At 44.4% G+C, this 26,829-nt stretch overlaps 1 protein-coding gene across 1 annotated transcript; it reads right to left on the bottom strand.

Annotated features, from left to right (window-relative positions):
• Positions 1-2,844: 2,844 nt before the first annotated feature.
• On the bottom strand, positions 2,845-19,187 carry LOC120916425 (phospholipase A2 inhibitor and Ly6/PLAUR domain-containing protein-like). Its single transcript, XM_040327389.1, has 5 exons — positions 19,029-19,187; positions 16,133-16,249; positions 13,599-13,745; positions 9,697-9,846; positions 2,845-3,707 (listed from the first exon to the last, which is right to left on the bottom strand). The coding sequence occupies exons 1-5, from the start codon at positions 19,078-19,080 to the stop codon at positions 3,550-3,552; spliced, it is 624 nt and encodes a 207-aa protein (XP_040183323.1). The 5' UTR covers positions 19,081-19,187; the 3' UTR covers positions 2,845-3,549.
• Between the last annotated feature and the right edge of the window lie 7,642 nt (positions 19,188-26,829).

Genomic DNA, 26,829 nt, shown 5'->3' with positions numbered 1-26,829 from the left:
TTCCAGGTATGGGCTGCGGGACTGGGCGTTCCTTCTTGATTGACAGTCTTCCGAGAGGCTTCCGACGGTCGCATCCATCGCGTCACGATTTTCCGAAAGAAGCCGAACGTCGGTGCGCAGGCGCAGTATAGAGCCGCACCGACGTTCGGCTTCTTTCGGCTACGAGTGACGCGATGGATGCGACCGTCGGAAGCCTCTCGGAAGACTGTCAATCAAGAAGGAACGCCCGCTCCCGAAGACCCATACCCGGAAGCGATGGAGAAGATGCAAATCATTAGTAAGACCTCATCTGGAATATGCAGTTCAGTTTTGGGCACCAGTTCTCAAAAAGGATATAGGAGAACTGGAGAAAGTGCAGAGAAGAGCAACCAAACTGATAAGAGGCATGGAGGAGCTCAGCTATGAGGAAAGATTAGAGGAACTAGATTTATTCACTCTTGAGAAGAGGAGAATAAGGGGGGATATGATCAACATGTACAAATATATAAGAGGTCCATACAGTGAACTTGGTGTTGAGTTATTCACTTTACGGTCATCACAGAGGACAAGGGGGCACTCTTTACGTCTAGAGGAAAAGAGATTTCACCTCCAAATACGGAAAGGTTTTTTCACAGTAAGAGCTGTGAAAATGTGGAACAGACTCCCTCCAGAGGTGGTTCTGGCCAGATCAGTAGATTGCTTTAAGAAAGGTCTGGATTCTTTCCTAAATGTACAGAATATAACTGAGTACTAAGATTTGTAGGTAAAGTTGATCCAGGGTAAATCCGATTGCCTCTCGGGGGATCAGGAAGGAATTTTTTCCCCTGCTGTAGCAAATTGGATCATGCTCCGCTGGGGTTTTTTGCCTTCCTCTGGATCAACTGTGGGTATGAAGTTGGGTGTATAGGATTTTACTGTGTTTTTTTATTTTGTTTTTTGTGGTTGAACTGGATGGACTTGTGTCTTTTTTCAACCTGACTAACTATGTAACTAACTATGTAACTATCTCGTAAACGGGTAAGTACGGATCATATTTTAAAACAAATAGCCGATTCCCCTAGACAAAACGAGCATGAAGCTAGGGGGAAAATAGAAAAAAAAAAAGAATTGGGTGAACTCCCACTTTAATGTTGATTGGACCCTGGGCCAAAATTTTCTTGGCCCCCCCCATGCAGTTTTGCTCTCCACCTGCTCTGAGACATATGATAAATATCAGTTAGACTTAAAATCAGTTTACTGTATGAGATCAGGCAGTGATTGCGATTGGTTGCCAGAGGTTACAGCACATGATTTCTTCGTGTTGATTAGTTGCTAGAGGTTACAGCACACATTACTGCTCACTGATTAATTGCTAGAGGTTACAGCACATGATTTCTTCTTGTTGATTGGTTGCTAGAGATTACTGTACAGTAATACGTCTCACTGATTGGTTGCTAGAGGTTACAGCACATCATCTCTTCACTGCAGAAACATATACATATGAACAGGGGTGGACTGACCATTCGGGAACTCGGGCACTGCCCGAGGGCCCCATGCCACTGGGGGGCCCCATCAGAGTTGTCAGCCTCAGTAAAACTAGGGACAGTATGTAAAAATCTGTGTTTTTTTTAAAATCCCAAGATTATAGCTGCCCCACCTCTCCAGAACCTGTTCAGCGTGTGTATGTGTATTCTGTGTGCATGTATACTGTGTGTGTATATTGTGAGTCTGTGTCTGTACACTATGTATGTATACTGTGTGTGTGTGTGTGTGTGTGTGTGTGTGTGTATACTGTGTGGCCCCATAATCTATTGCCTGAGGGCCCCATAATCTCCTATTGCCCAGGGGCCCCATAATCTCCTATTGTCCGGGGGCCCCATAATGTCCTATTGCCCAGGGGCCCCATGAGTTGTCAGTCCGCCCCTGCATATGAATGCCACCTTTATTTACATATGTATGCCGCCCGCCTCAGCTATTTACATATGAATCCCGCTGCTATTCACATATGAATGCTCCCTCCCGTTAGGCCTCGTACACACGGACGGACTGTCCGATGAAAACGGTCTGCCGGACCGTTTTCATCGGACATGTCCGCTGCTGGATTTTGGTCTGATGGTTGTACACACCATCAAATCAGAATCCCCGCGGACAGGATACGATGACGCGGCGACGTGCGCGACCCTGGAAGGTCAATGCTTCCACGCATGTGTCGAATTACTTCGACTCATGCAAGGGCTTTTGGCCGGGCGGACATGTCCGGTAAGTCGTACAGACGACCGAACATGTCCGACGGACAGGCTTCCAGCGGACATGTTTCTTAGCATGCTAAGAAACATTTGTCCGCTGGAAACCTGTCCGATCCGCCGGAAAATTGTCCGGTCGGACGTACAGACGACCGAACATGTCCGCTGAAACTGGTCTGCGGACCAGTTTCAGCAGACATGTTCGGTCGTGTGTACGAGGCCTTATTTACATATGAGTGATAGTTATTTACATATGCACAGGTTCTGCAGGTGAGTAATATGTACACAACAATAGGGCAGAGTTAGGCAGCATTAGTAGCAGCACTTCACACTGAGATATCAGGACACAGCACATGACTAAAACTTCAGTGGACGAGGGAATTTAAACTGGGATAGTTGGCAAGTATGAGGCAGCTTCGTTGGGCCCAACAAAAATGACAGGGCCCAGGGCAGCTTCCCCTTTTGCCCTGCCTTAAAGACAGCCCTGCTTCCCTTTGTGTGTTAAAATGTTAACCTGCCAGACTCATTGGAAATATTTTTGACTGCCCGGAAACGACGAGTGCTACATTATTCATCATAGTGCAGTTTTCGTGTTGCCTAATATATTGAAGTTTTCTGTGATGAAATGAGACACTTGAGACAATTTGGTTGCAGATTAAAGCATTTTTAATGCAAAAGCTTACAGCTCTGGATAGTGTCCAGGTACAAAGCCTTGGCAGTTACAAGAAGGTGCACTTTTTGAGCAGTTGAAAGCATATAGCAAAGCTTTTCCTACATATATAATCAACAAATAATAATCATCAAAGGCCTAAAGTGCACCAGCAGCTAATTTAAATTGAAGGTTCAATTAGGCTATAATGTTCCATAATCCATTATTTACCACACATTATCTTTAACTCTTCCAGCTGGCTAGTTTCTTACTTTCTGGTGGCAGAAGCAATATTTCCAGTCATGATTATTGTGATTGTTGTTAATCGGGAGCCAATCTGCGGCTCCTGTCCATAAACAGTGGCCAAATGCTATTGGTGAAGGTGGTTGTGTTGCCATATAAATGCTGCGTTGTGTTTCTACATAAATGCGCACAGCGGCCTGATTTAAGGGGTTAAAAAAGGAGGTGCCAGCATTTTGTAAGATAATAGGATGTAATAAATTAGAAAACAAACTGTCATCACAGCTGTGCGCTACTGTAGTGGCGTTTATACAAGGTCAACATGGAAGTGAATAAATGAAGAAGAAGAAGAAGAAGAAGAGCAGAAGGTAGTGTGTGGTAAAACACAACATATACATATATTTTTAATTGTTCCCCTAGCTGATTGGGGTTCCACCTTTCTTTCAATGTGAATTGATGTCAATTTTCTGGCTCTGGATTGGGCTTAGGATTGTGTTTGTAACCTTTGCAGCCTGCTTTAACGTCAGACACTTTTAATCCAACTATTTGGCTGAAGTCGTACGAACAACTCGTTTCCGACATGCATCCCCGTGCAGTAAATTGGGTTTTAACACCATCTGAAAGAATAAAAAAATCAGCATTAGCATGATAAACATCTAATTAAACATTAACATTTGGCCTTTAACCACTTGATCACTGGGCACGTAAACCCCCTTAATAACCAGACCAATTTTCAGCTTTCGGTGCTCTCACAATTTGAATGACAATTACTCAGTCATACAACATTGTACCCAAATGAAATTTCCGTCCTTTTTTTTCACACAAATAGAGCTTTCTTTTGGTGGTATTTAATCACCGTTGTTTTTTTTTATTTTTTGCGCTATAAGAGAAAAAAGACTGAAAATTTTTCTTTGTTTCTGTTATAAAATTTAGCAAATGTAGTATTTTTTCTTCATTCTTTTGCATAAATGTGAAAGATGAAGTTACGCCGAGTAAATAGATACCAAACATGTCACCCTTCAAAATTGCACACACTCGTGGAATGGCGCCAGACTTTGCTACTTAAAAATCCCCATAGGCGACGTTGCAAAGTATTGTGGGGTATTGCAGAGTAGTGTGGGGTATTGCAGAGTAGTGTGGGGTATTGCAGAGTAGTGTGGGGTATTGCAGAGTATTGTGGGGTATTGCAGAGTATTGCACAGTATGGGTATGGGATGGCTGAGCAGGGATGGATGGCTGGCTGGATCTGTGATTGCATGTGTCACAGATCCAACCCACAGCAGTCATTGGACGGAGCGATCACGTGGTAAACCGCCGCTATCAGCGGCGATCTACCGTGATCCGTGATCCCGTGTGCGCGCCCCAGAGGGCGCGGGAGCGCGATTTTGGGAGGACGTCCATGGACGTCCTCCCAGAGTTAAGCAACCGCCTTGTAGACGTATATCGTCTATAGGGCGGTTGTTAACTGGTTAAAGCTAAACCCCAGGATCCTACTGACTTCACATTTCCAGATTCCTCTCCCCATCCTTCATTAACTACTTCCCATCCAGCTCATGTACATAAACAGCTGGATGGGACTGCGGTGATGTGGGTGGATGTTTCTAAACATCCTCCCACATCAGAGGCTACTGCATGTTTATAGAGCATGCATACAGCAGCCTGGTGATTGGTGTGTTCCCTGGCCACAAAAGATCGCATCACCACTGTGTCCTGGTTATCACATGGTCTTGTACCATGTGATTGTGGTGTCCAATCACACATTTTCTGCATTTACCAAAATCTTGTGGTATGCTTCCTTGGGATGTTTACTTTCCAATTGTGGTCATTTTGTGGGTGTTTCTACTGTTCTGGTGCTACAGAGCCTCTATAAATCTGATTGGTAGTAAGGAAATTAGATGCATAATTTATGATCCTAGAAAGCCTGAAGGCGCTCTTTGGATTTTGGGCCCCTCTGTATGCCTAGGCTGTGAAAAAGTCTCCCACATTTGGTGTTGTCACACTTGGGAGAAGTAGCAGAATGTGTTTTGGGGTGTATTCCTAAGTATGTCCATGCTGTTAGAAATATCTTATTAATTGACAACTTTGGCCCAGATTCAGATACATTGGTGTATCTATCGGCGGGGCGTAACGTATCTCAGATACGTTACGCCGCCGTAAATTAGGGCGCAAGTTCCATATTCAGAAAGAACTTTCGCCCTACGTTACGGTGGCGTAACGTATGTGGTCTGGCGTAAGCCCGCCTAATTCAAATGTGGATGATGTGGGTATTTAAATTACATGTGACCCCGCGCATTTGACGTTTTTTACGAATGGCGCATTCGCCGTTCATGAAAGAATCCCAATGCGCATGCTCGAAATAATGCCGCAAATCGTCATTGCTTTAGACTTGAACGTAACTTACGTACAGCCCTATTCGTGAACGACGTACGCAAACGACGTAAAATTTTCAAAATTCGACACAGGGATGACGTCCATACTTAACATAGGATACGCCTCATATAGCAGGGGTAACTTTACGCCGGAAAAAGCCTAACGTAAACGACGTAAAAAAATGCACCGGACGGAAGTACGTTTCTGAATCGGCGTATCTACCTAATTAGCATATTCCTCGCGTTAATCGACGGAAGCGCCACCTAGCGGCCAGCGTAAATATTCAACTAAGATACGACGGCATAAGAGACTTACGCCAGTCGGATCTTAGCCTAATTTTGGCGTATCTTGCTTTCTGAATACAGAAAGAAGATACGCCGGCGCAGCTTTGAATTTACATGGCTTATCAATGGATACGCCAACATAAAATGATATTTTCAAAAGACTCATTATGTCTTTCAGAAAATACTTTGGAGTGTTGGCTTTCCAAAATGGGGTAATTTTGTGGTTTTGTGTGGTTTCCTCTGTTCTGGTGTTCCAAGGCCTCCAAAAATTTAATTGGTAGTCAGAAAATTAGATGCCTAATTTAGACATAATTGTTTCCCCTGTAATGCCTAAAGGTGCTCCTTGGATTTCAGACCCATCTGTGCTATGCCAATGCTCAGGAGTCATAGCAGAATGTGTTTTGAGGGGGGGATTGCAAGTATGAGAAATACAAATAGATTGTAAAAATGACAACTTTGTGGATAAAAATATTATTTAATTTCTTCATTTTCCAAAAAACTGACAAAAAAAGACAACTTCAAAAAACTCACCATGCCTCTTACTAAATACCTTGGACTGTCTACTTTCCAAAAAGGGGTCATTTGGTGGGTATTTGTACTGTCCTGGCATTTTAGGGCCTCAAGAAATGAAAGTCCGTCAGTACAGCAGGACTGAACAATTTTCAAATATACTGTATATCCCATAGTTTGTAGACTATTGTATATGTATAACTTTTACATAGACTTAATAATATACACTATTTTGGGGTATCTTTACAACAAAGTGTAGCAGAATGCATTTTTATAACTAAATAAAAAAAAAAGTCTTTATTTTAAAATGTTCAGTATTTTTTTTGCTGTATTTCAGTGCCACCTATCAGTGCCCATCAGTGCTGCATGTTAGTGCCAGCTATCAGTGCCTATTAGTGCTGCATATAAGTGCCTCATCAGTGCCACCTCATCATTGCCAATCAGTACTGCTTCATCAGTGCAGCCTCATCAGCGCTCATCAGTGAAGGAGATAACTTGTTTATTTACAAAGTTTTGTAACAGAAAAAAAAAATGTTTATTTATTTTTTCAAACCTGTCACACTTTTGTATTTGTAGCGCAAAAAATAAATCTAGGGATGATGAAATACCACCAAAATAAATCTCTATTATAAAAATGTGGTTTGGGTACTGCGTCGCATGGCCGCGCAATTGTCAGATGGAAAAACACTGACGCGTTTCACACCATTACTTAGTGATTAATCATAGCTATTTACCAATAAAGGCAAACATTTTTTGGAGTGCGGCAGTCCAGAAGTTTAACCACTTTGATTACCAACCTATATATTCCCTTCATTCCAAAGACAAATTTATAATTGTCATACATCACTGTACAATAAATATATTTTATATAATTTTTTGAAACGGATAGAGCTTCCTTTTGGTGGTATAAAATAGCCATTAGATGTTACATTTTTACTATATTAAGAAAAAAACGTTCCCCCTTATTTTTGTTATAAAGCATATCGACTAAATTTTTTTTTTAGGAAAGTAAAAGCACCCCAAAATGACCCATTCTTGGAACATAGATACTGCAATATGATCTCATGTTTTGCCCCTGTTTTTATTTTTTTTGGGGAAAATAAGCAATGTACTTGTATCGAAATAGGTAAAGTGATACTAAAGTCTATATATTTTTTTTTATAAAAAAAATGTTATACTTACCTGCTCTGTGTAGTGGTTTTGCACAGAGCAGCCCAGATCCTCCTTTTCTCAGGTTCCTCTTTGCTGCTCCTGGCCCCTCCCTCTTGTTGAGTGCCCTCACAGCCAGGAGCTTGCTATGGGGGCACCCAAGCCACATTCCGTGTGTCCATTTAAACATGGAGCAGCTGCCCGGCCCTGCCCCCTCTCTCTCCTCATTGGCTCACTGACTGTTTGACAGCCGTGGGAGGCAATGGCGCTTCGCTGCTGTCTCAGCCAATGAGGAGAGGAGTCTTGGACAGCCGAGTCTCTCATGTAACATCGCTTGATTGAGATGGGGCTCAGCTAAGTATTAGAGCCCATTCACACCTCCGCGACAAAACGCCCGACGCCGGACGCTCGTGCCGCTGGAGGGGAGAATTCCCATTGCTGTCTATGGAGATGGTTCACATCTCATAGAAGCCGTACGCCTGCCACCTGAAAAAAAGTCCTGGACCCTTTTTTTTGAGGCGGCATTGGCGTTCGGCCATACAAAGCAATGGGAAGGCTTTGTTAAAAAAAAAAAAAAAGTTACACACTCGCGGCAAAATACGCCGCGTACGCGGCGTATCTTGTCGCGGAGGTGTGCATGCAGCCTTACAGGGGCAGAGTGGGGCTGCTGCACACAGAAGACTTTTTTTTCTTTCTGCATAGAACACATTAAGATAAAAAAACCTTCTGACAACCACTTTAACCACTGAAGACCTGGACCATTATGCAGGTAAAGGACCTGGCCCCCTTTTGCGATTCGGTACTGCGTCGTTTTAACTGACAATTGCGCGGTCGTGCGACGTGGCTCCCATACAAAATTGGCGTCCTTTTTTCCCACAAATAGAGCTTTCTTTTGGTGGTATTTGATCACCTCTGCGGTTTTAATTTTTTGCGCTATAAACAAAAATAGAGCGACAATTTTGGAAAAAAAACAATATTTTTTACTTTTTGCTATACAAAATATCCCCCAAAAAAAAAAATATATATATATATATATATATATAAAAAAAAAATGTCCTCAGTTTAGGCCCAAACGTATTCTCCTACATATTTCTGGTAAAAGAAATCGCAATAAGCGTTTATTGATTGGTTTTGCGCAAAAGTTATAGCGTCTAAAAAATAGGGGATAGGTTTATGGCATTTTTATTAATATTTTTTTTTACTAGTAATGGCGGCGATCAGTGATTTTTTTCGTGACTGCGACATTATGGCGGACACATCGGACACTTTTGACACATTTTTGGGACCATTGTCATTTTCACAGCAAAAAGGGCTATAAAAATGAACTGATTACTGTGAAAATGACAATGAAAATGAAGGGGTTAACCACTAGGGGGGCACTAAGGGGTTAAGTGTGCCCTAAGGGAGTGATTCTTACTTTAGGAGGCGTGGCTGGATGCGTGACATCACTGATCGGCGTTCTCTATATCAGGGAACAGACGATCAGTGACACTGCCACAGAGAAGAACGGGGAAGGTTTGTTTACACTCGCCTCTCCCCGTTCTTCAGCTCCTGTGACTGATCGCGGGACACCGGCAATTCCTATGATTTATTCTCTTAAAGCGGTTGTATCCTGACCAAAAAAAAACCTGTAGGGCAAAGGCATAATGAGCTGTTGTGCACCACATACTAGCTCATTATGAAATACTTACCTTAGAATGAAGCACCCGCACAGCCTCCCGGTCACCTCTGAGGGAGCTGACATGTTGCCTCGATGATGTCACTCCCGCGCATGCGTGGGAATCCTCCATTTCAGCAATGAGCTCTGATTTTCCGGCAGCATCTGCCGAACCTTCAGTGTGCATGCGCAACTGACGTCAATGGCTGCATACAAGGATAATATCCCCTGAACCGTACAGGTTTAGGAAATATTAATTTTACCTACAGGTAAGACCTTTTATAGGCTTACCTGTAGGTAAAAATGTGCAAGAGGAGGATACACATGCTTTAAGTGTTCCTTCTTACTTTGCTTCCTCTCATTACTCCATTGCAAGAGGAAGGGGAGGACTCTGAAATCTAAACACTAGGGTTTACATCTGTTATTGCTGTGATTGGCAATCAAGGTGATCACAAGGTACGGAGCCCCTTTGATTGGTTCTGTATATTATGCTTGTAATCTGAGTTGTCAAATCTAAAGAAGTGTTGAGATATCAGAACCAAGGGATGTGATTGCCTACCCAGGGTTTAAAGCAAATAGCTTTAATCATAAGCAAAAGACCGCCCCCCCCCCCCCCCAAAATGGAAGAAAACCTACCTGGTCTTTCGAGATGTCCAGTGAAATAGTTACAATAGTCAGTCTTGTTTCTGCAGACTGTAGTGCTAACAGCCTCACAAATGTCCAAGGAATCGACTGAAGAGCAAACTGGACATTCAGGCCCATTGTAGTCATAGGTTGTATTTTTAACTATGATAAAGGTGTAAAATATATTATTAAAAAAAAATGTCATTGTGATGCATGAGTAATATATTGCATACTGTAAATGTGCAGGTTGCATTCATTTTCCTTTTGTCCTGCCTTTTTACTTGGTAATCCTTATAATTACATACTCTTTGTAGGGTGGCTACACTCACACCTCCACTGTATTTATGAAGGAAGCCATGATTGCCACTTAGGCAGGACTACAGACACTTCTGGCTTTGCCTATCTCCATCACATAGTGGGTAAGGGATTAGTAGTTTACAGAAGAGTGATGTAGCCCCCACTTAGAGGTTGAATGAGCTGCTAGGTAAATTTTGTTGACTCCACTGTAATCAGAAGAGCAGGAGTTCATTCATTAGGGCTGTTCAGAATCTCGCAGACTGCTGCTCCGTTACTTCCCCCTGTCTTCTAGAGGATTCTAGAATAGGGTGACCAGACATCCCTGGTTTCAGGGGACAGTCCCCAGTTTGAAGACACTGTCCCCGAACCAAGTCTGTCCCCAGTTTTGTCCCCAGATTGGATTTGAACAGGGGCTACGGCAATTTCAAAGACAGTCAGACATCCTCCCCATGTTGAGGGCATGTGGCCTGGTACGGTTCAGGAGAGGGGGGACCGCACTCTGTCCCCCCCTCTTTTCTGCGGCCGGCCAGGTTAACGTGCTCGGATAAGGGGTCTGGTGTGGATTTTTGGGGGAACTCCACGCCATTTTTTTTAAAATTTGGGGTGGAGTTCCCCTTAAAATCCACACCAGACCTGAAGGGTCTGGAATGGATATTTGGGGGAACCCCACGTCATTTTTTTAAAATTGACGGCGGGATTCCCCTTAATTAAAAAAAGGGCCTGGTAATTGAATTTGGGGGGACCCCCACGCTATTTTTTTTTTTATGAATGAATTTGCTCTAAATTGCCAGAGCCGACAATTCATTATAGCCGCAAGTCAGTTTTAAATGTCTTTTTTTCTTTGAGCAATGACACTTTGTGCAGGGACAGTTCTAAGCACGGGAAACATGCACTATTTCACATGCTAACTTTACACCCCCCCTAGGTACGAAATTTAAAGTAATATTACACTTTTATTGTTTCACTTTTAGCATTATTAAATTCACTGCTCCCGAAAAAACAGCCGTTTTTAAAACTTTTTTTTGCATTGATACATGTCCCCTGGGGCAGGACCCGGGTCCCCAAACACCTTTTAGGACAATAACTTGCATATTAGCCTTTAAAATTAGCACTTTAGATTTCTCCCATAGACTTTAACAGGGTGTTCCGCGGCTTTACGAATTTGCCGCGAACATCCCAAATTGTTCGTTGTTCGCCGAACAGGCGAACAGGCAATGTTCGAGTCGAACTCATGTTAAAGTATGCTTATTATGAAACAAAATGTTTTCCTTTACAACCCCTTTAAGTTACAGAGGGCTAGAATTATTGTTCTTGTTCTACCGATCGCGATGATACCTCACATGTGTGGTTTGAACACTGGTTTAATATGCGGGCGCTACTCACGTAGCGCCCGCTTCTGCACGCGAGTTTGGCGTGACGGGGTGCGTTTAATTTTTTTTTTATTATTATTACTTATTTTACCTTTTATTTTTCCATTGTTCTTTAAAAAAAAGATGTCACTTTTATTCCTATTACAAGGAATGTAAATATCCCTTGTATTAGAAGTAAACATGACAGGTCCTCTTAAATATGAGTTCTGGGGTCCAAAAGACCTCAGATCTCATATTTACACTAAAATGCAATAAAAAATAAATAAAAAAATAATAATAAAATGTCGCTTTAAGAGCTATGGGCGGAAGTGACTTTTTGACGTCGCTTCAGCCCTCCAATGACTTGGAGATGGGCACTCGTCTCCATGTCAGGCTAGAGACAGGTCCGGAGCGCCTCCGCCGCAACCAATGGCCACGGTATGCGGCAGAGGGCACTGGAGCGTGCTGGGAGGGGGGCCTGCGGCCGATAAAAGGGATCTCGTGGTGAATCCGCCGCAGAGACCACTTTTATCTGAAAGAGAATCGCCAGCTCTTGAAGGGGATACTGGGGTTATGGTAGCTAGCTGCTACCATAACAATGATATTTCTCTTAAAAGACAGGACATTTATAGTCGTCCTGTGGGAAGCAAGCAGTTAAATCACACTACAAATAAAACTAGCAGTCAGAGGCAGCAGTGCCTTAGAAGAGCTGAAGAGCTATTGGGATTAAAGGGGTTGTAAACCTACCGTTTTTTTCCCCTTAATGTATCCTGAGGCCCGAATCTCTGTGGGCGCAATGCTGCATTGGTTTCCCCTAGCTCTTGTGGCCTCGTCATTGGATGATTGATAGCAGCGCAGCCATTGGCTCCCGCTGCTGTCAATCAAATCAATGATGCGGCGCGCCGGGAGCGGGGGCGAGTGATACACTTGGCGGCTATGGCCGCCACTGTATCACACGGGAGCGCACCTGCAAGCTAACCCCCTTGGGAGAAATCTTCCCAGAGGGGGGTTAGCTCTTGCGGGGAGGAGCCCAGACAGCCGCAGAGGGACCCCAGAAGACGAGGATCGGGGCCACTCTGTGCAAAACAAACTACACAGCGAAGGTAAGTATGGTATGTTTGTTGTTTAAACATTTTTTAACCTTTACAACCTATTTAAAGGGGTTGTAAAGCCAAAAATATATATATTTTTAAAATAACAAACATGTTATACTTACCTCCACTGTGCAGCTCGTTTTGCACAGAGTGTCCCCGAATCTGGTCTTCTGGGGTACCTCGGCGGCTGTCTCGGCTCCTCCTCGCAAGAACTCAACACCTTCATGCAAGCTCGCATGGTGTTGAGTTCCTGCAGGCGCGCTCCCGTGATACAGGCGGCGGCTATTGCCATTCACTGTATCACTCTGCCCTGCCCCCGGCGCCCCGCGTCATTGGATGTGATGACAGCAGCCTATGGCTGTGCTGCATTCAATCCATCCAGTGTAGCCAATCAACGGCCGGGCTCAGAAACGAGGAGGACGACGGGGGCGAGCGGGGAACTTTTGAGGGCTCAGGTAAGTAAAACGGGGGCTCGGGGGGGGGGGGGGCAGTATTGTCGGATGTTTTTTCATCTTAATGCATAGGATGCATTAAGGTGAAAAAACATGAACCTTTACAACCCCTTTAAAGCGGAGCTCCACCCAAAAGCTTCCACTTTTCGAACCCTCCACCCCTCTGGTGTCACATTTGGCACCTTTCATGGGGGAGGGGGGTGCAGATACCGGTCTAAGACAGGTATTTGCACCCACTTTCGGGAATACAGTATTGCGGCAGCCACGCCCCTACCCGCATCCCCCGCTGTCTTCTGGGAAACACACTGTTTCCAGGAGAGAGCGGGGACCAGTGACGGCGCGGCACGGCGCGCTACTCAGTCATGCGCAGTAGGGAACCATCCCTAACCGAGGATGGCGCCGGGTGCAGCCGAGGGATGATCGATTGCTCGTCCTCGGCTGACGACTTCGGTGCGCTGGACAGGTAAGTGTCCATATTTTAAGGTGTGCCTTGGCACAGGAAGTGTACTGTTAATTTTTAGGATAAAGTGAAAAGTGGTTAGCCACAATTAACATTTCAGGATGTTCCTTATAAAATAAATATTTTTTTTGTCCAATTTTTTGGAACATGAAGCACGTATGAGTTGGACATTGATGTGTGTAAAATGCATTTCAGTGTTTCCAACTGTGCCAGATTTGGGCAGAGGTATCAAACACAAAACACACGCATAAATCGTACTCACTAATAACACCGCCACTGTTGCAAAGATCTCCCTCACAGCAATCAATTGACAGGTCAAAGTAAACGTCGCCACTAGCATAGGCATACATGCTATGATTGCATTTCATATTCATAGAGCAGCGTTTCTGAATGGCGTAGTAGGTGTGATCTGCAAACAAAAATGGTTTTAAATATCAAAAATATTTCTCACATTGTACAATTCAAAATCAAAATACAATGCATTAAAACATCATAAAATATGTATTATTTGTATAATACAAGCAGTATAAGTACCTGAGTTTGACTTGGTATAGGCCTGTTAGACCTCAAAAAAATGGAGGGAAAGCAGTACAAGAAGCCAAATCACCAATGGGGTCATGTACTGACAATGAGCATGATGATAGGCAGGGCCGTTTGAAGGAATTTGGGGGCCAAAGCAAAATGGGGGCCCCCAAGCACCCCCCCCCCCCGCATGCAAAGCCTACGTTAGCGCTACAATTTTTTTTCTATTCTTACCTCCCCTTCTTCCCTGTAGGCTGCCGCTGTAGCGTGGCCAAGCTCCTCTTCCCCAGTCCCCTATCAGATAGTGCACTTCCTGTCAGTCCGGCCGGGAACATAATTCTGGAGCCAAATCCCAAAATAAATTTTTACTTTTGATGAGCTATAAACCAAATATTTCCCACAGAAGAGAACTTTTGATCACATCTGTGTTAGTGGAAGTCTGGCTCTATTTTAATTTGCTGATTGTGACTAAATCAAACTGATTTGAACATGTTGAAAGACCTCCCCCCATCCAGTTTGGTTGACAAGCTATTTTCTCCTGCCAGTAAACGCCAGTAAAGCCACGACCGGTTTTCCCGGTAGGAAAACTGCCAGGAGAGCATTTGGCCGGGAATCACGGTCGTGTGTATGCTTCCTAGCAGTTTTCCCATCAGGAAAACAGCCATGAATCCTGACGGGAAAATTGTGTTTCCTGACGAGAAAACTGGTCGTCTGTATGCTTACCTGTTCCAGGTAAACCCGCACATGCTTGGTAAGACTTTGACGCATGCGCGGTAGCATACAAGTTTAGTGTGGGGTGTAGCAAGATGGCTGCGACGGCATCCAATGTGACGAGCGTCGGCTCATCGTAGTCGATGCAGTCACCACTTTCTTGCCATTCAAAAGAATGGCGGTTCTTTTGAATGGCCGTCTGTATGCACGTGTGTGGGCTCTCCAGCAGTTTTCCCGACGAGAAAAAAACGCCAAGAATCACGACGAGAAAATTTAGAACATGTTTTAATTTTTCTCATCGTGAAACGCAGCGTTTTTTTCCTCTGCAGTTTCTCCATACTGCGGTGGAGCCTACACACGGCCGGTTTTCTTGACCAAGAGAGAACATGTCGCTAAAACCGGCCGTGTGTACACAGGGGGAAAAGGGACCAAGCTGGTCCTCGGTTTTCCCGTTGTTTTTTTGGCAGTGTTTTCACCGCCGAGAAACCCGATCGTGTGTCTGCGGCATTACATCTGGAGGACAGCTTGTTCTGTATATATATATATATATATATATATATATATATATATATATATATATATATATAAAGACTGGCTGGATCACCAGGCAAAAATAAAGGAAAAAAAAGACATCAATGGGGTAGATTCAGAGAGCAATTACGCCAGCGTATCCATAGATACGCCGCGTAATTGCTAAGTTGCGCTGGCGTATCTACTTTCTGTATTCAGAAACTAGATACGCCGACTGTAGCCTAAGATATGACTGGCATAAGTCTCTTACGCCGTTGTATCTCAGGGTGCATTCTGACGCTGGCCGCTAGGTGGCGCTCCCGTAGTTGTCAGCGTAGAGTTTCCAAATTGCATACTTACGCCGATTCACAAACGTACGTGCGTCCGGCGGTAGTTTTTTACGTCGTTTGCATAAGTCGGTTTCGTCGTAACGTTGCTCCTGCTATTAGGAGGTGCAGCCAATGTTAAGTATGGACGTCGTTCCGGCGCCGAGTTTTGAATTTTTACGTTGTTTGCGTAAGTCGGTCGAGAATACGGATGGCCGTAATTTACGTTCACGCCGAAACCAATGACGTCCTAGCGACGTCATTTGGAGCATGCTCACTGGGAAATTTCGCCAGCGGCGCATGCGCAGTCAAATCAGCGCGGGGACGTGCCTGATTTAAATTGTACACTCCCCCTAGCCGCGGAATTTGAATTCCGCCGGGGGAGTTACGATCCGCCAGCGCAAGTTTGGAGGTAAGTGCTTTCTGAATACTGCACTAGCCTCTCAAATTTGCGCCGGCGGATTGTAAATCAGATAGATTTACGCGGATCTAAAGATCCGCAAATCTATCTGAATCTACCCCAATGAGTATCTGAAGTTGGCTTTACATCTGTTTATGTTATAATTTTTACAAAAACATTTTTTTTTTTTTTTTTTTAGCAGGCTACATTGATAAATGGTATTATTACGCATTTAAGTTATTTGCAGGTGATTTAATACGTTCATTACAACTTAAAACTATTTTTTTTTTTTACACATCTACAGAAGTATGGAAGATGGTCACTTACTGAGTCCAGTCTTTGTAGAGATAGTCATACAAGAGCTGCCTTTTGGGCAATCAACTTCTTTACCCTCGCACGATTGAGCATTAGATTGACGGCACTCATAGCATTTTGTGTTTTCAACTAAAAAAAATAAAATAAAACATTAAAAAATGTATAATAATAATAATAATAATCAGTTCTAATCAATCAGTTAAACCCAAGTTTTGTCCTTTCTGTAGTACAGGATGCTACATGTTATCCTGCCCATTGCTGTAAACCATCCAGTGGGCAATCTGCTATATGGTAACACATCAATGCATGTAAACCCTAAATCTATCATTCAGTACCTCACTGTACTGTATACATACAACTTTAGTGAATCTGTTTTACCATGGGATCTTGTCAAGCACGGCACTTTCTGTTAAAGTCTGAAGCCCTAAGCTACCATTCCCAACTGGAAGCAGCATTGGGGATCTGCTGTGCTTTGGCTGTTGGGATGCCTATGTAATACACTTGACAGGCAGCCCAATGGCAGACTGACGTATCACCCATGGCAAGCTGACAATGCTACTGCTAACAATGCAACGTATTAAATTTATGAGGCATAGGGAGTCAAATCAGAGGACACCACATCCCATAACAAAATAGAAAAGGATTGGATGGGGGGATCGGGTAACAAACCCGGGGACTTTATACGGTGTCAAATTAAGAATGTAACGGAGAATGATAATATAGATAAAAATATAATTTATTAGAAAATACAAAATTTCACAAGGTTGAAACATGACATTGTTGATCCTTGTAGACATATAGCGGCTCGAATAAAACAAGCAACGCCCAGACCTGATGAAGCTTGTAGCGAAACATGTCGGGCAATTTCTAACAGGTCTGGGTGTTGCTTGTTTTATTCGAGCCGCTATATGACTACAAGGATCAACAATGTCATGTTTCAACCTTTTGAAATTTTGTATTTTCTAATAAATTATATTTTTATCTATATTATCATTCTCCGTTACATTCTTAATTTGACACCGTATAAAGTCCCCGGATTTGTTACCCGATCCCCCCATCCAATCCTTTTCTATAATGCAACGTATTAGGCTACAACTGTAAGTGCTGTTACTGGCAGGATCTTCAGATAAGACTTTTTCAACAGAATTACAAAAACAGCATTTGCTCAAGAAAAGTGTATACAGAAAGGCATGATGTCCAACTACCGTATATATTCGAGTATAATGCCCCGCACACACCATCACTTTATGTGATGAAAAAAAACAACATTTTCTGTGAAGTAAAAAATTACGTTTTTGAAACTTAAATTTTCAAAGACGAAGTTGCCTACACACCATCGTTTTTCTCACAATGTTCTAGCAAAGTGAGGTTACGTTCACCACGTTTTACCATTGAAGCTTGCTTCATAAGTAGCTTCTGGGCATGCGCGGGTGAAAAAACGTAGTTTTAAGCGACGTTTTTTGCTACACACGGTCAATTTCTGTGAAGTAAAAAATGACGTTTTGAAAAACGACACATAAAATTGAAGCATGCTTCAATTTTTTTTTGTCGTTTTTTACAAGACATAAAACAACGTTTTCCCCCACACACGGTCATTTAAAGTGACGTTTTTAAAAACGTAATTTTTTTTCATCACATAAAGTGATGGTGTGTACGGGGCATAAGCCAAGTTTTTCAGCACATTTTTTGTGTGCTAAAAATGCCCCCTTGGCTTATACTCGAGTCACCTTTTTCCGCCTGATCTCCCAGATTTTGGGGACCCGGTACCGGCCGACCGTAGGTCCCCTGGCTAAATACCTGTGCAAAGTTTGCTGTCTGGGGGACCTACAGCCGGGGAGCAGTGATTTTTCAAAGCCGGGCACCCCTTCTATATACTCCCATGTTAAACGTAAGTCTAGTCATGGACACAGTGAGGCATGGGCACAGTATGGCACAGTGAGGCATGGACACAGTGAGGCATGGGCACAGTGAGGCATGGACACAGCGAGGCACAGTGAGGCATGGACACAGTGAGGCATGGGCACAGTGAGGCATGGACACAGTGAGGCACAGTGAGGCATGGACACAGTGAGGCATGGGCACAGTGAGGCATGGACATGGATACAGTGGGGCCAAGTAAGGCACAGTGAGGCATGCACATAGACACCATAGGCTTAAACTCGAGTCAATACATTTTCCCATTTTTTTGTGGTAAAATTAGGTGCCTCGGCTTATATTCGGGTCGGGTTATACTCGATTATATACGGTAATTAAAACATTGATCTGGGGTTTTCATACACATTTCTTTGTAGCTTTGGATAGGGTTGGGAAATGTTAGGTACTATACCAAATTGTTTTTGTTATCTGTGTCTCCACTGGGGAGCTTTACCCCTCTGCTTGTCCTGGTGACCATTCTCACTGGCATCGAAAGCGAGGGGCAATCGAAAATGATGGAGTTGCCAGGAGGGCAAGCGTTGAAGGGAAATCTTCCAATAGAGACAAATGTTCTGGTGACAACTTTCCCCAGCAGGACACAGACAACAAAAAATAACTTAATAGGGGTTTTAACCTTTCCCTACTGTATCCAAGACTACACAAAGTTTAATCATGTCAATAAGGATATACATATATATATCTCCATTATGGTCTGTAAGAACTGTCCATGGGGGGGTCTGAGATGGCTTAAAATACCCCAGTCAAGCGTCATGGGTGGGCTTTTTCTCCGTCGGAGTTGCACACAGACAATAGGAATTTCCTATCGTTTTTTCATCGGAAAAAAATAAAACATGTTCTATTTCTAAACACCGACGGAAAAAAGTCCGATGGGACCCACACACAATCTGATTTTTTTCATCGTAAATTTCAATCATGTGTATGCGGCATAAGAGTAATAGAGGCTTGCATTATGTAAGTTCCATAGGCTACTTACCTGTAGAAAGGCCAAAGCAGAAAATTAACAGGACAACGGCAACTGTCTTCATTTTTATTCTTGGTAAATGTTTTGGATGTTGGTGATCTCCCGATGATCCTCAAGTTTTGGATGTTGGTGATCTCCGATGCTCCTCAAGTGATTTATGTCCTCCTCAAATGCTGTTATATATATATATAAAATTATATCAGATTATAATTTGATTTTGTGAGGGCGTTTGTTTAATAAACAGTTGCAGAACGGTATTTAACAAATGCAAATGTTTAAAATTAATATTTGCATTGAATTTGGATCAAGCTCAACAATCTGGATCCAGCAATGGGTGAACTCCCAATGAAGTACACACAGCTGGATTATATAGGCCTGCATTCACAAAACACTTACGCCGACGTATCTACACATATGGGGGCAGATTCAGATAGGTCAGCGGATCTTTAGATCCGCGTAACCTATCTGATTTACGTTACGCCGCCGCAAGTTTTTCAGGCAAGTGCTTTATTCAGAAAGCACTTGCCTGTAAACTTGCGGCGGCGTATCGTAAATCCTCCAGCGGAATTCAAATTTGCCGTGTAGGGGGCGTTTAAAATGTAAATCAGGCGCGTCCCCGCGCCGAACGAACTGTGCATGTGCCGTCCATAAGCTTTCCCAGCGTGCATTGCTCCAAATGATGTCGCAAGGACGTCATTGGTTTCGACGTGAGCGTAACTTACGTCCAGCTCGTTTCCGAATCGACTTACGCAAACAACGTAAAATTTCAAAACTCGGCGCGGGAACGACGGCCATACTTAACATAGGATACCCCTCACATAGCAGGGGTAACTATACGCCGGAAAAAGCCGAACGCAAACGACGTAAAAAAAATGCGCCGGGCGGTCGTTTGTTTCTGAATCGGCGTAAATCCTAATTTGCATATTTGTCGCGTAAAAAAAACAAAACACCACCTAGCGGCCGGCCTGGAATTGCAGCCTAAGATCCGACGGTGTAAGTCACTTACACCTGTCGGATCTTAGGGATATCTATGCGGAACCTGATTCTATGAATCAGGCGCATAGATATGACCGACGGAACTCAGAGATACCACGGCGTATCAGGAGATACGCCGTCGTATCTCTTTCTGAATCTGCCTCATGCTGCGTAAGTGTAAATGTGCGCCGTCGTATCCATAGAACTAGATATGCCTGAAAATAGGCTTCCTCCAACCGACGTAACTTTTCTCCGACCGACGTAACTTTCCTACGCCGGCGTATCTTGGGCGCATATTTACGCTGGCCGCAAGGGGCGCTCCCATTGATTTACGCATCAAATATGTAAATGACTGAGATACGCCGATTCACGAACGTACTTGCGCCCGTCGCAGTAATATACGCCGTTTACGTAAGGCGTACGTCCGGCGTAAAGTTATTCCACATATAGAAGGCGCATCCCATGCAAAGGTATGGACCACGGAACAGCCGTCGTATTTTACGTAGTTTACGTAGTACTACGTGAATAGGGCTGGGTGTAGGTTACGTTCAGTGATTCGACGTATCTGAGGCGTTCGTTCCGACGTGATTCTGAGCATGCACACTGGGAAGTGTCTACTCTACGGGATGGCGCATGCGCCGTTCGTTCGGCCCATCATTTACATGGGGTCACGGTTCATTTAAATGTATCACGCCCACTTCCACCTACTTTGAATTAGGCCGGCTTACGCCTAGGAATTTACGTTACGCCGGCGCAACGTTGGGAGCAAGTGCTTTGTGAATACTGGGCTTTTCTCTCTGAGTTACGTCGGTGTAGCGCATATGAGATGTGCTACGCCGGCATAAAGATGTGCTCAGGTATGTGAATCCGGGCCATAGCCTTTAATAGACAGTGATTCATGGCTAAGAAACAAGTGGATTTTATAGAGTTCTTTTGTTTTTTATTTGTTTTTTTAAAGCGGGGGTTCACCCTATCGACGGGAAAATTTTTTTTTTTTTTTTTTTTACCTTAAAATCAGGCATTGTAGCGCGAGCTACAGTATGCCTGTCCCGAATTTTTTCCCCCCATACTCACCTTGTAGTCTTCCATCGAAGATACCGGGGAATGGGCGTGCCTCTGGAGACGGAGGATGATTGACGGCCGGCTCTGGCGCGTCACGCTTCTCCGGAAATAGCCGAAATAGGCTTGGTCTTCACGACGCGTGCGCATAGCCTGTGCGCAGGCGCCGTGAAGAGCCGAGACCTACTCCGGCTGTCTTCGGGGAGAGTGACGTGCCAGGGCCGGCCGTCAATCATCCTCCCTCTCCATAGGCACGCCCATTCCCCGCGGGAGCCGGAATCTACGATGGACGACTACAAGGTGAGTACGGGGTTAAAAAAATCGGGACAGGCATACTGTAGCTCGCGCTACAATGCCTGTCTCGATGGTAAAATCATGGGATTGTGGGTGAACTACCGCTTTAAGAATACCAGCAAGACACTTGTAACACTAGAAATCCCTTTTCAGAAGAAATCAGGATAGTAAAACACTTAATTGCTTGCAAATCTGATTCCCATGCTTGCTTGCTGAAAACTTGCATTCTGCAGTATTGATAATGCTTTGTCAGCAAAGCTGCAGCACATACAAGCAGGTGTGTATTTTTACAGCAACCCTGTCACTGGTGAGTTCTTTACAACCACTAGTGTGAAATGGGCCTCTGTAGCCACTGAGCCGGATTCAGAAAGCTGTGATAACACTCAGGGCCAGCCTTTGGGGTGTGCGAGCTGTGCGGTCGCACAGGGCGCCATGGGCAACAGGGGCGCAGTGTGGCCATCCAGAGGCGTACTAAGGGGGGGGCGAGGGGGACGGGCCACCCCCGGGTACCACACACTGGGGGGTGTGAGACCGGCACCCCCCTCTACGATTGTATTACACCCGCGGTGGCAGCGCTGTGGGTTTAGGCAGCAGCACACTGGCACAGGCAGGGAGAGGCGAGCTAGCTACAGTGGCGAGGAGGAGGGGAGGTGTGGGGGGGGTGCAGGGTGACACCGCTGCACCTACCATCCCCTCCTCTTGCGGCCACGGGCTGCCTGTCTGTGCGATCCCGGATGTCACACAGGCACAGCCAAGTGAAGCCACCTCCCCCTCCTCTCTGTTTATGGGGGAATGCACTGAAGGGGGAGCTGAACTGAACGGGGGGCTGCACTGAACGAGGGGGGGCTACACTGAATGAGGGGGGCTACACTGAATGGGGGGAGGCAACTCTGAAGGGGGGCTACTCTTAATCTGGGGTGCTACTCTGAAGGGGGGGCTACACTGAAGAGGGGTCTACACTAAACGGGGGGGGGTCTTTATTGAAGGGGTGGATACACTGAAGGGGGGTCTGCACTAAGGGGGGTCTGTGTAACATACAGGGGGTCCAGAGTTGCAGGGTTTTGTGTAATGTAAAGGGGTCCAGTGATGCAGGGTGCTGTGCAATGTAAAGGGGTCCAGAGGTGCAGGGTGCTGTGTAATGTAAAGGGGTGCAGGGGGCTGTGTAATGAAAAGGGGTCCAGAGGTGCAGGGTGCTGTGTAATGTAAAGGGGTCCAGAGGCGCAGGGTGCTGTGTAATGTAAAGGGGTCCAGAGGCGCAGGGTGCTGTGTAATGTAAAGGGGTCCAGAGGTGCAGGGTGCTGTGTAATGTAAAGGGGTCCCGAGATGCAGGGTGCTGTGTAATGTAAAGGGGTGCAGGGTGCTGTGTAATGTAAAGGGGTGCAGGGTGCTATGTAATGTAAAGGGGTCCAGAGATGCAGGGTGCTGTGTAATGTAAAGGGGTGCAGGGGGCTGTGTAATGTAAAGGTGTCCAGAGGTGCAGGGTGCTGTGTAATGTAAAGGGGTCCCGAGATGCAGGGTGCTGTGTAATGTAAAGGGGTGCAGGATGCTGTGTAATGTAAAGGGTTGCAGGGTGCTGTGTAATGTAAAGGGGTCCAGAGATGCAGGGTGCTGTGTAATGTAAAGTTAAATTCAAACAAATTATTTGTTACAAATATTTTTTTCCTCTTTGTGTATGTTTAGGTGACCAGGGGGCGAGGGGTGAAGATGGGGGCGCCACAGGATTAGCTTGCACAGGGCGCCTGAACATCTGAGGCCGGCCCTGATAACACTTGTGCTAAAAGTGAAAACTCAACAACCTTATTAGAGGTAGACATGGGCCGAACAACCCCCTTTGTTCAGTTTACAGCAAAACTCCCTAAGCGGGGAAAAGTTCTAACCTGAACAGCAAACCCCATTGAAGTCTATGGGAGCCAAACAAAAAAAAGTGTCCTTTGAAGGCTTTTTTGCAGGCAATTGCCCAGTATATCTGTGTGAGCCGGTCGGGAACCAGTTAATTAAGGTACAACATTTAGAAACTCACATGGTTGATGATTAAAACAGACACATCTAAGTATGCAGGGATCCAGGGTAAAGCGATCCACATAGACCGTCCTCCACACCGCCATCAACGTCATTCCTTCCACACTGCACTCCACGAGTGGGGTTCAATTGCTCTACTGCAGGGTCTTCCCGGTCATGATTGCAGACTGACAGCTGTGAGAGCCAGGGGGATGGTCTATGTGGGCAGCTTTACCCCGGATCCCTGCATACTTAGATGTGTCTGTTTTAATCATCAACCATGTGAGTTTCTAAATGTCGTACCTTCATTAACCACTTCAGCCCCGAGCCTCTTTCTGAGATTTGGGCCCGGATTCAGATACAAAATACGACGGCGTATCTCCTGATACGCCGTCGTATCTCTGAGTGCGGGCCGTCGTATCTATGCGCCTGATTTAGAGAATCAGTTACGCATAGATATTCCTAAGATCCGACTGGTGTAAGTGTCTTACACCGTTGTATCTTAGGCTGCATAATCACGCTGGCCGCTAGGTGGCGCTTCCGTATAGTTGCGCAAGGAATATGCAAATTAGGTAGTTACGCCGATTCAGAAACGTCCGTCCGGCGCATTTTTTAACGTCGTTTTCGTTAGGCTTTTTTTGGCGTATAGTTACCCCTGCTATATATAGTTTTTTCACCTTAATGCATTTTGAGCTATTATTGTCCGAAGGACAGGTGTGTTTGTTGTTTATCTTGGTACAGGATAATTATTGCTGTTAGCCATTCTGGAGGGACCTGGTGATTGTAGGGATGAGGCTGTTTGGCTATGCAGGAGGAACTGAGGGTGGTGACATTTAGAAGCCTGAGACAAGGTGACTTTTGGTCCCCATGGGTTAGTTTCAGCTGCCACTGGCCAAATGATACCTGTGGAAAAAATTACTGGATGAATCTTAAGCTTGGGTAAACCTTGGATGTCACTTGTTCCGCCTAAAGTTATTTTTCTCTCTGCTTCAGGAGGGACGTCATAATATTTGACTGCTAACAATTATTTACACATGAAGATCCTCTGAGGGAACCAAAAAGTGCCAAAGAGATGCACAAGGACAACTTAAACAGGCAATCCTCCTAAAACGCATTTTTAATACAGTAGATGCTTTGAAGAAGAATGGTTTATCAATGTCTTTTTGTATCTTTTTCTTTGACTTGGGGTAAATCTCTGCAATATTTTTTTTTTTTAAATTGTCATTCCTGTCCCAACTATTATGAGAGGATCTCACTCTTCCCGTTTATATTGTTAATTTATTTTGCCATATGGAATACTGTATGTAGTAGGAAAAGTGAGACTGAACTTGGGGAGTAGAGGTAAAAGCTCTAGGCACCAGTGGCATAGCGTGGGTTGTCAGTGCCTGGGGCAAGGGAAGAAATTTGCGCCCCCCTAACATATGGACTTTTTGCACTGACCACTGCAACACACACTACACTGACCACTGCAACACAGCCTACACTACACTGACCAATGCAACACACACTACACTACACTGACCACTGCAACACAGACTACACTACACAGGCCAGTGTAGTGTAGTGTCTGTTGCAGTTGTCAGTATGGTGTGTGTGTGTGTGTTTCAGTGGACAGTGTAGTGTATTCTGTGTTGCAGTGGTCAGTGTAGTGTAGTCTGTGTTGCAGTGGTCAGTGTAGTGTAGTCTGTGTTGCAGTGCTCTGTGTAGTGTAGTCTGTGTTGCAGTTGTCAGTGTAGTGTAGTCTGTGTTGCAGTGGTCAGTGTAGTGTGTGTTGCAGTGGTCAGTGTAGTGTGTGTTGCAGTGGTCAGTGTAGTGTAGTCTGTGTTGCAGTGGTCAGTGTAGTGTGTGTTGCAGTGGTCAGTGTAGTGTGTGTTGCAGTGGTCAGTGTAGTGTGTGTTGCAGTGGTCAGTGTAGTGTAGTCTGTGTTGCAGTGGTCAGTGTAGTGTAGTCTGTGTTACAGTGGTCAGTGTAGTGTAGTGTGTGTTACAGTGGTCAGTGTAGTGTAGTGTGTGTTGCAGTGGTCAGTGTAGTGTGTGTTGCAGTGGTCAGTGTAGTGTGTGTTCCAGTGGTCAGTGTAGTGTGTGTTCCAGTGGTCAGTGCAGTGTGTGTTGCAGTGGTCAGTGTAGTGTAGTCTGTGTTGCAGTGGTCTGTGTAGTGTAGTGTGTGTTGCAGTGGTCAGTGTAGTGTAGTCTGTGTTGCAGTGGTCTGTGTAGTGTAGTGTGTGTTGCAGTGGTCAGTGTAGTGTGTGTTGCAGTGGTCAGTGTAGTCTGTGTTGCAGTGGTCAGTGTAGTGTGTGTTGCAGTGGTCAGTGTAGTGTAGTCTGTGTTGCAGTGGTCTGTGTAGTGTAGTGTGTGTTCCAGTGGTCAGTGCAGTGTGTGTTGCAGTGGTCAGTGTAGTGTAGTCTGTGTTGCAGTGGTCTGTGTAGTGTAGTGTGTGTTGCAGTGGTCAGTGTAGTGTAGTCTGTGTTGCAGTGGTCTGTGTTGCAGTGGTCAGTGTAGTGTAGTCTGTGTTGCAGTGGTCAGTGTAGTGTAGTGTAGTCTGCTCATTACATTTGTGGTCATTGGGTATATGCCCCCCCTTACAGGTAGCTAAAAAGATTATTGGTGTCATGGTTACTTTTCTGAGAGGCAGAAATTGCTTATTGCACAAGGAACACCTACAAAACTTTGGAGGAATTCAAGAGTTCCATGGAACCCTGATCGAGAAAGGCTGGTCCAAATCTGGATACATCTTAGACATGCACATTACAGACCCCTTTCTCTGGGATAAAACAATGTAATTTGAAAAATGTTAACATATTTTATTTACCAAAATGTTACTGTGCAGCCCACTGTTTTATTTGAATTTGACACATCTGATGTACAATGGATATTTGATAGTGGAACAAAGTATTTTATACGTTTGCCTTCTCTTTGTCCCCAGTCACCCACTCTAGATTATTTTGTAAAGGGCCTACATGCTCAGAGCTGACCTTTTTACTATTAATATATTTAAGATTTTTTGGGGGGTTTGTCCTACTATCCTTTGCAATCTGTCGTTCGTTTTGCATTTTTGCAGCCTTGATTTCCTTTTTACATATTCTGTTATATTCTTTGTAGCATTTAAATGATGATAGTGTTCCTTCATTTTTATATTTTTTAAAAGCTCTTTTCTTATTATTGATAGCTTTTTTTAACTTTGGCCGTGAGCCACATAGGCTTTATTTTTAGCCTTTTAATCTCATTTTCCATGGGAATATAAATTGCAGTGAGTTCACATGCAGTTCTTTGTCCATTCATGCGAATATTGCCTCACAGTAATGTCCAAAAACATTATATATAAAAATAAATAAATAAAAATATATAAGGATGATGATGTAAGTGAACTTCAAGAGCTCCAATATATGACTTCATAAGGTGCTGCAATATATAGTACTGTGCTACTATTCCTGCTTTACAGTGCTACCTTCATTGCTCTGCGTCACTGACCAGATTCTTTTCAGCAACAA

Source organism: Rana temporaria, chromosome 10 (assembly GCF_905171775.1).
Source record: "Rana temporaria chromosome 10, aRanTem1.1, whole genome shotgun sequence".
NCBI classification, from domain to species: Eukaryota; Metazoa; Chordata; class Amphibia; order Anura; family Ranidae; genus Rana; species Rana temporaria.
The sequence above is the reverse complement of the archived record's forward strand: the minus strand, read 5'-3'. Positions and strand labels throughout refer to the sequence as shown.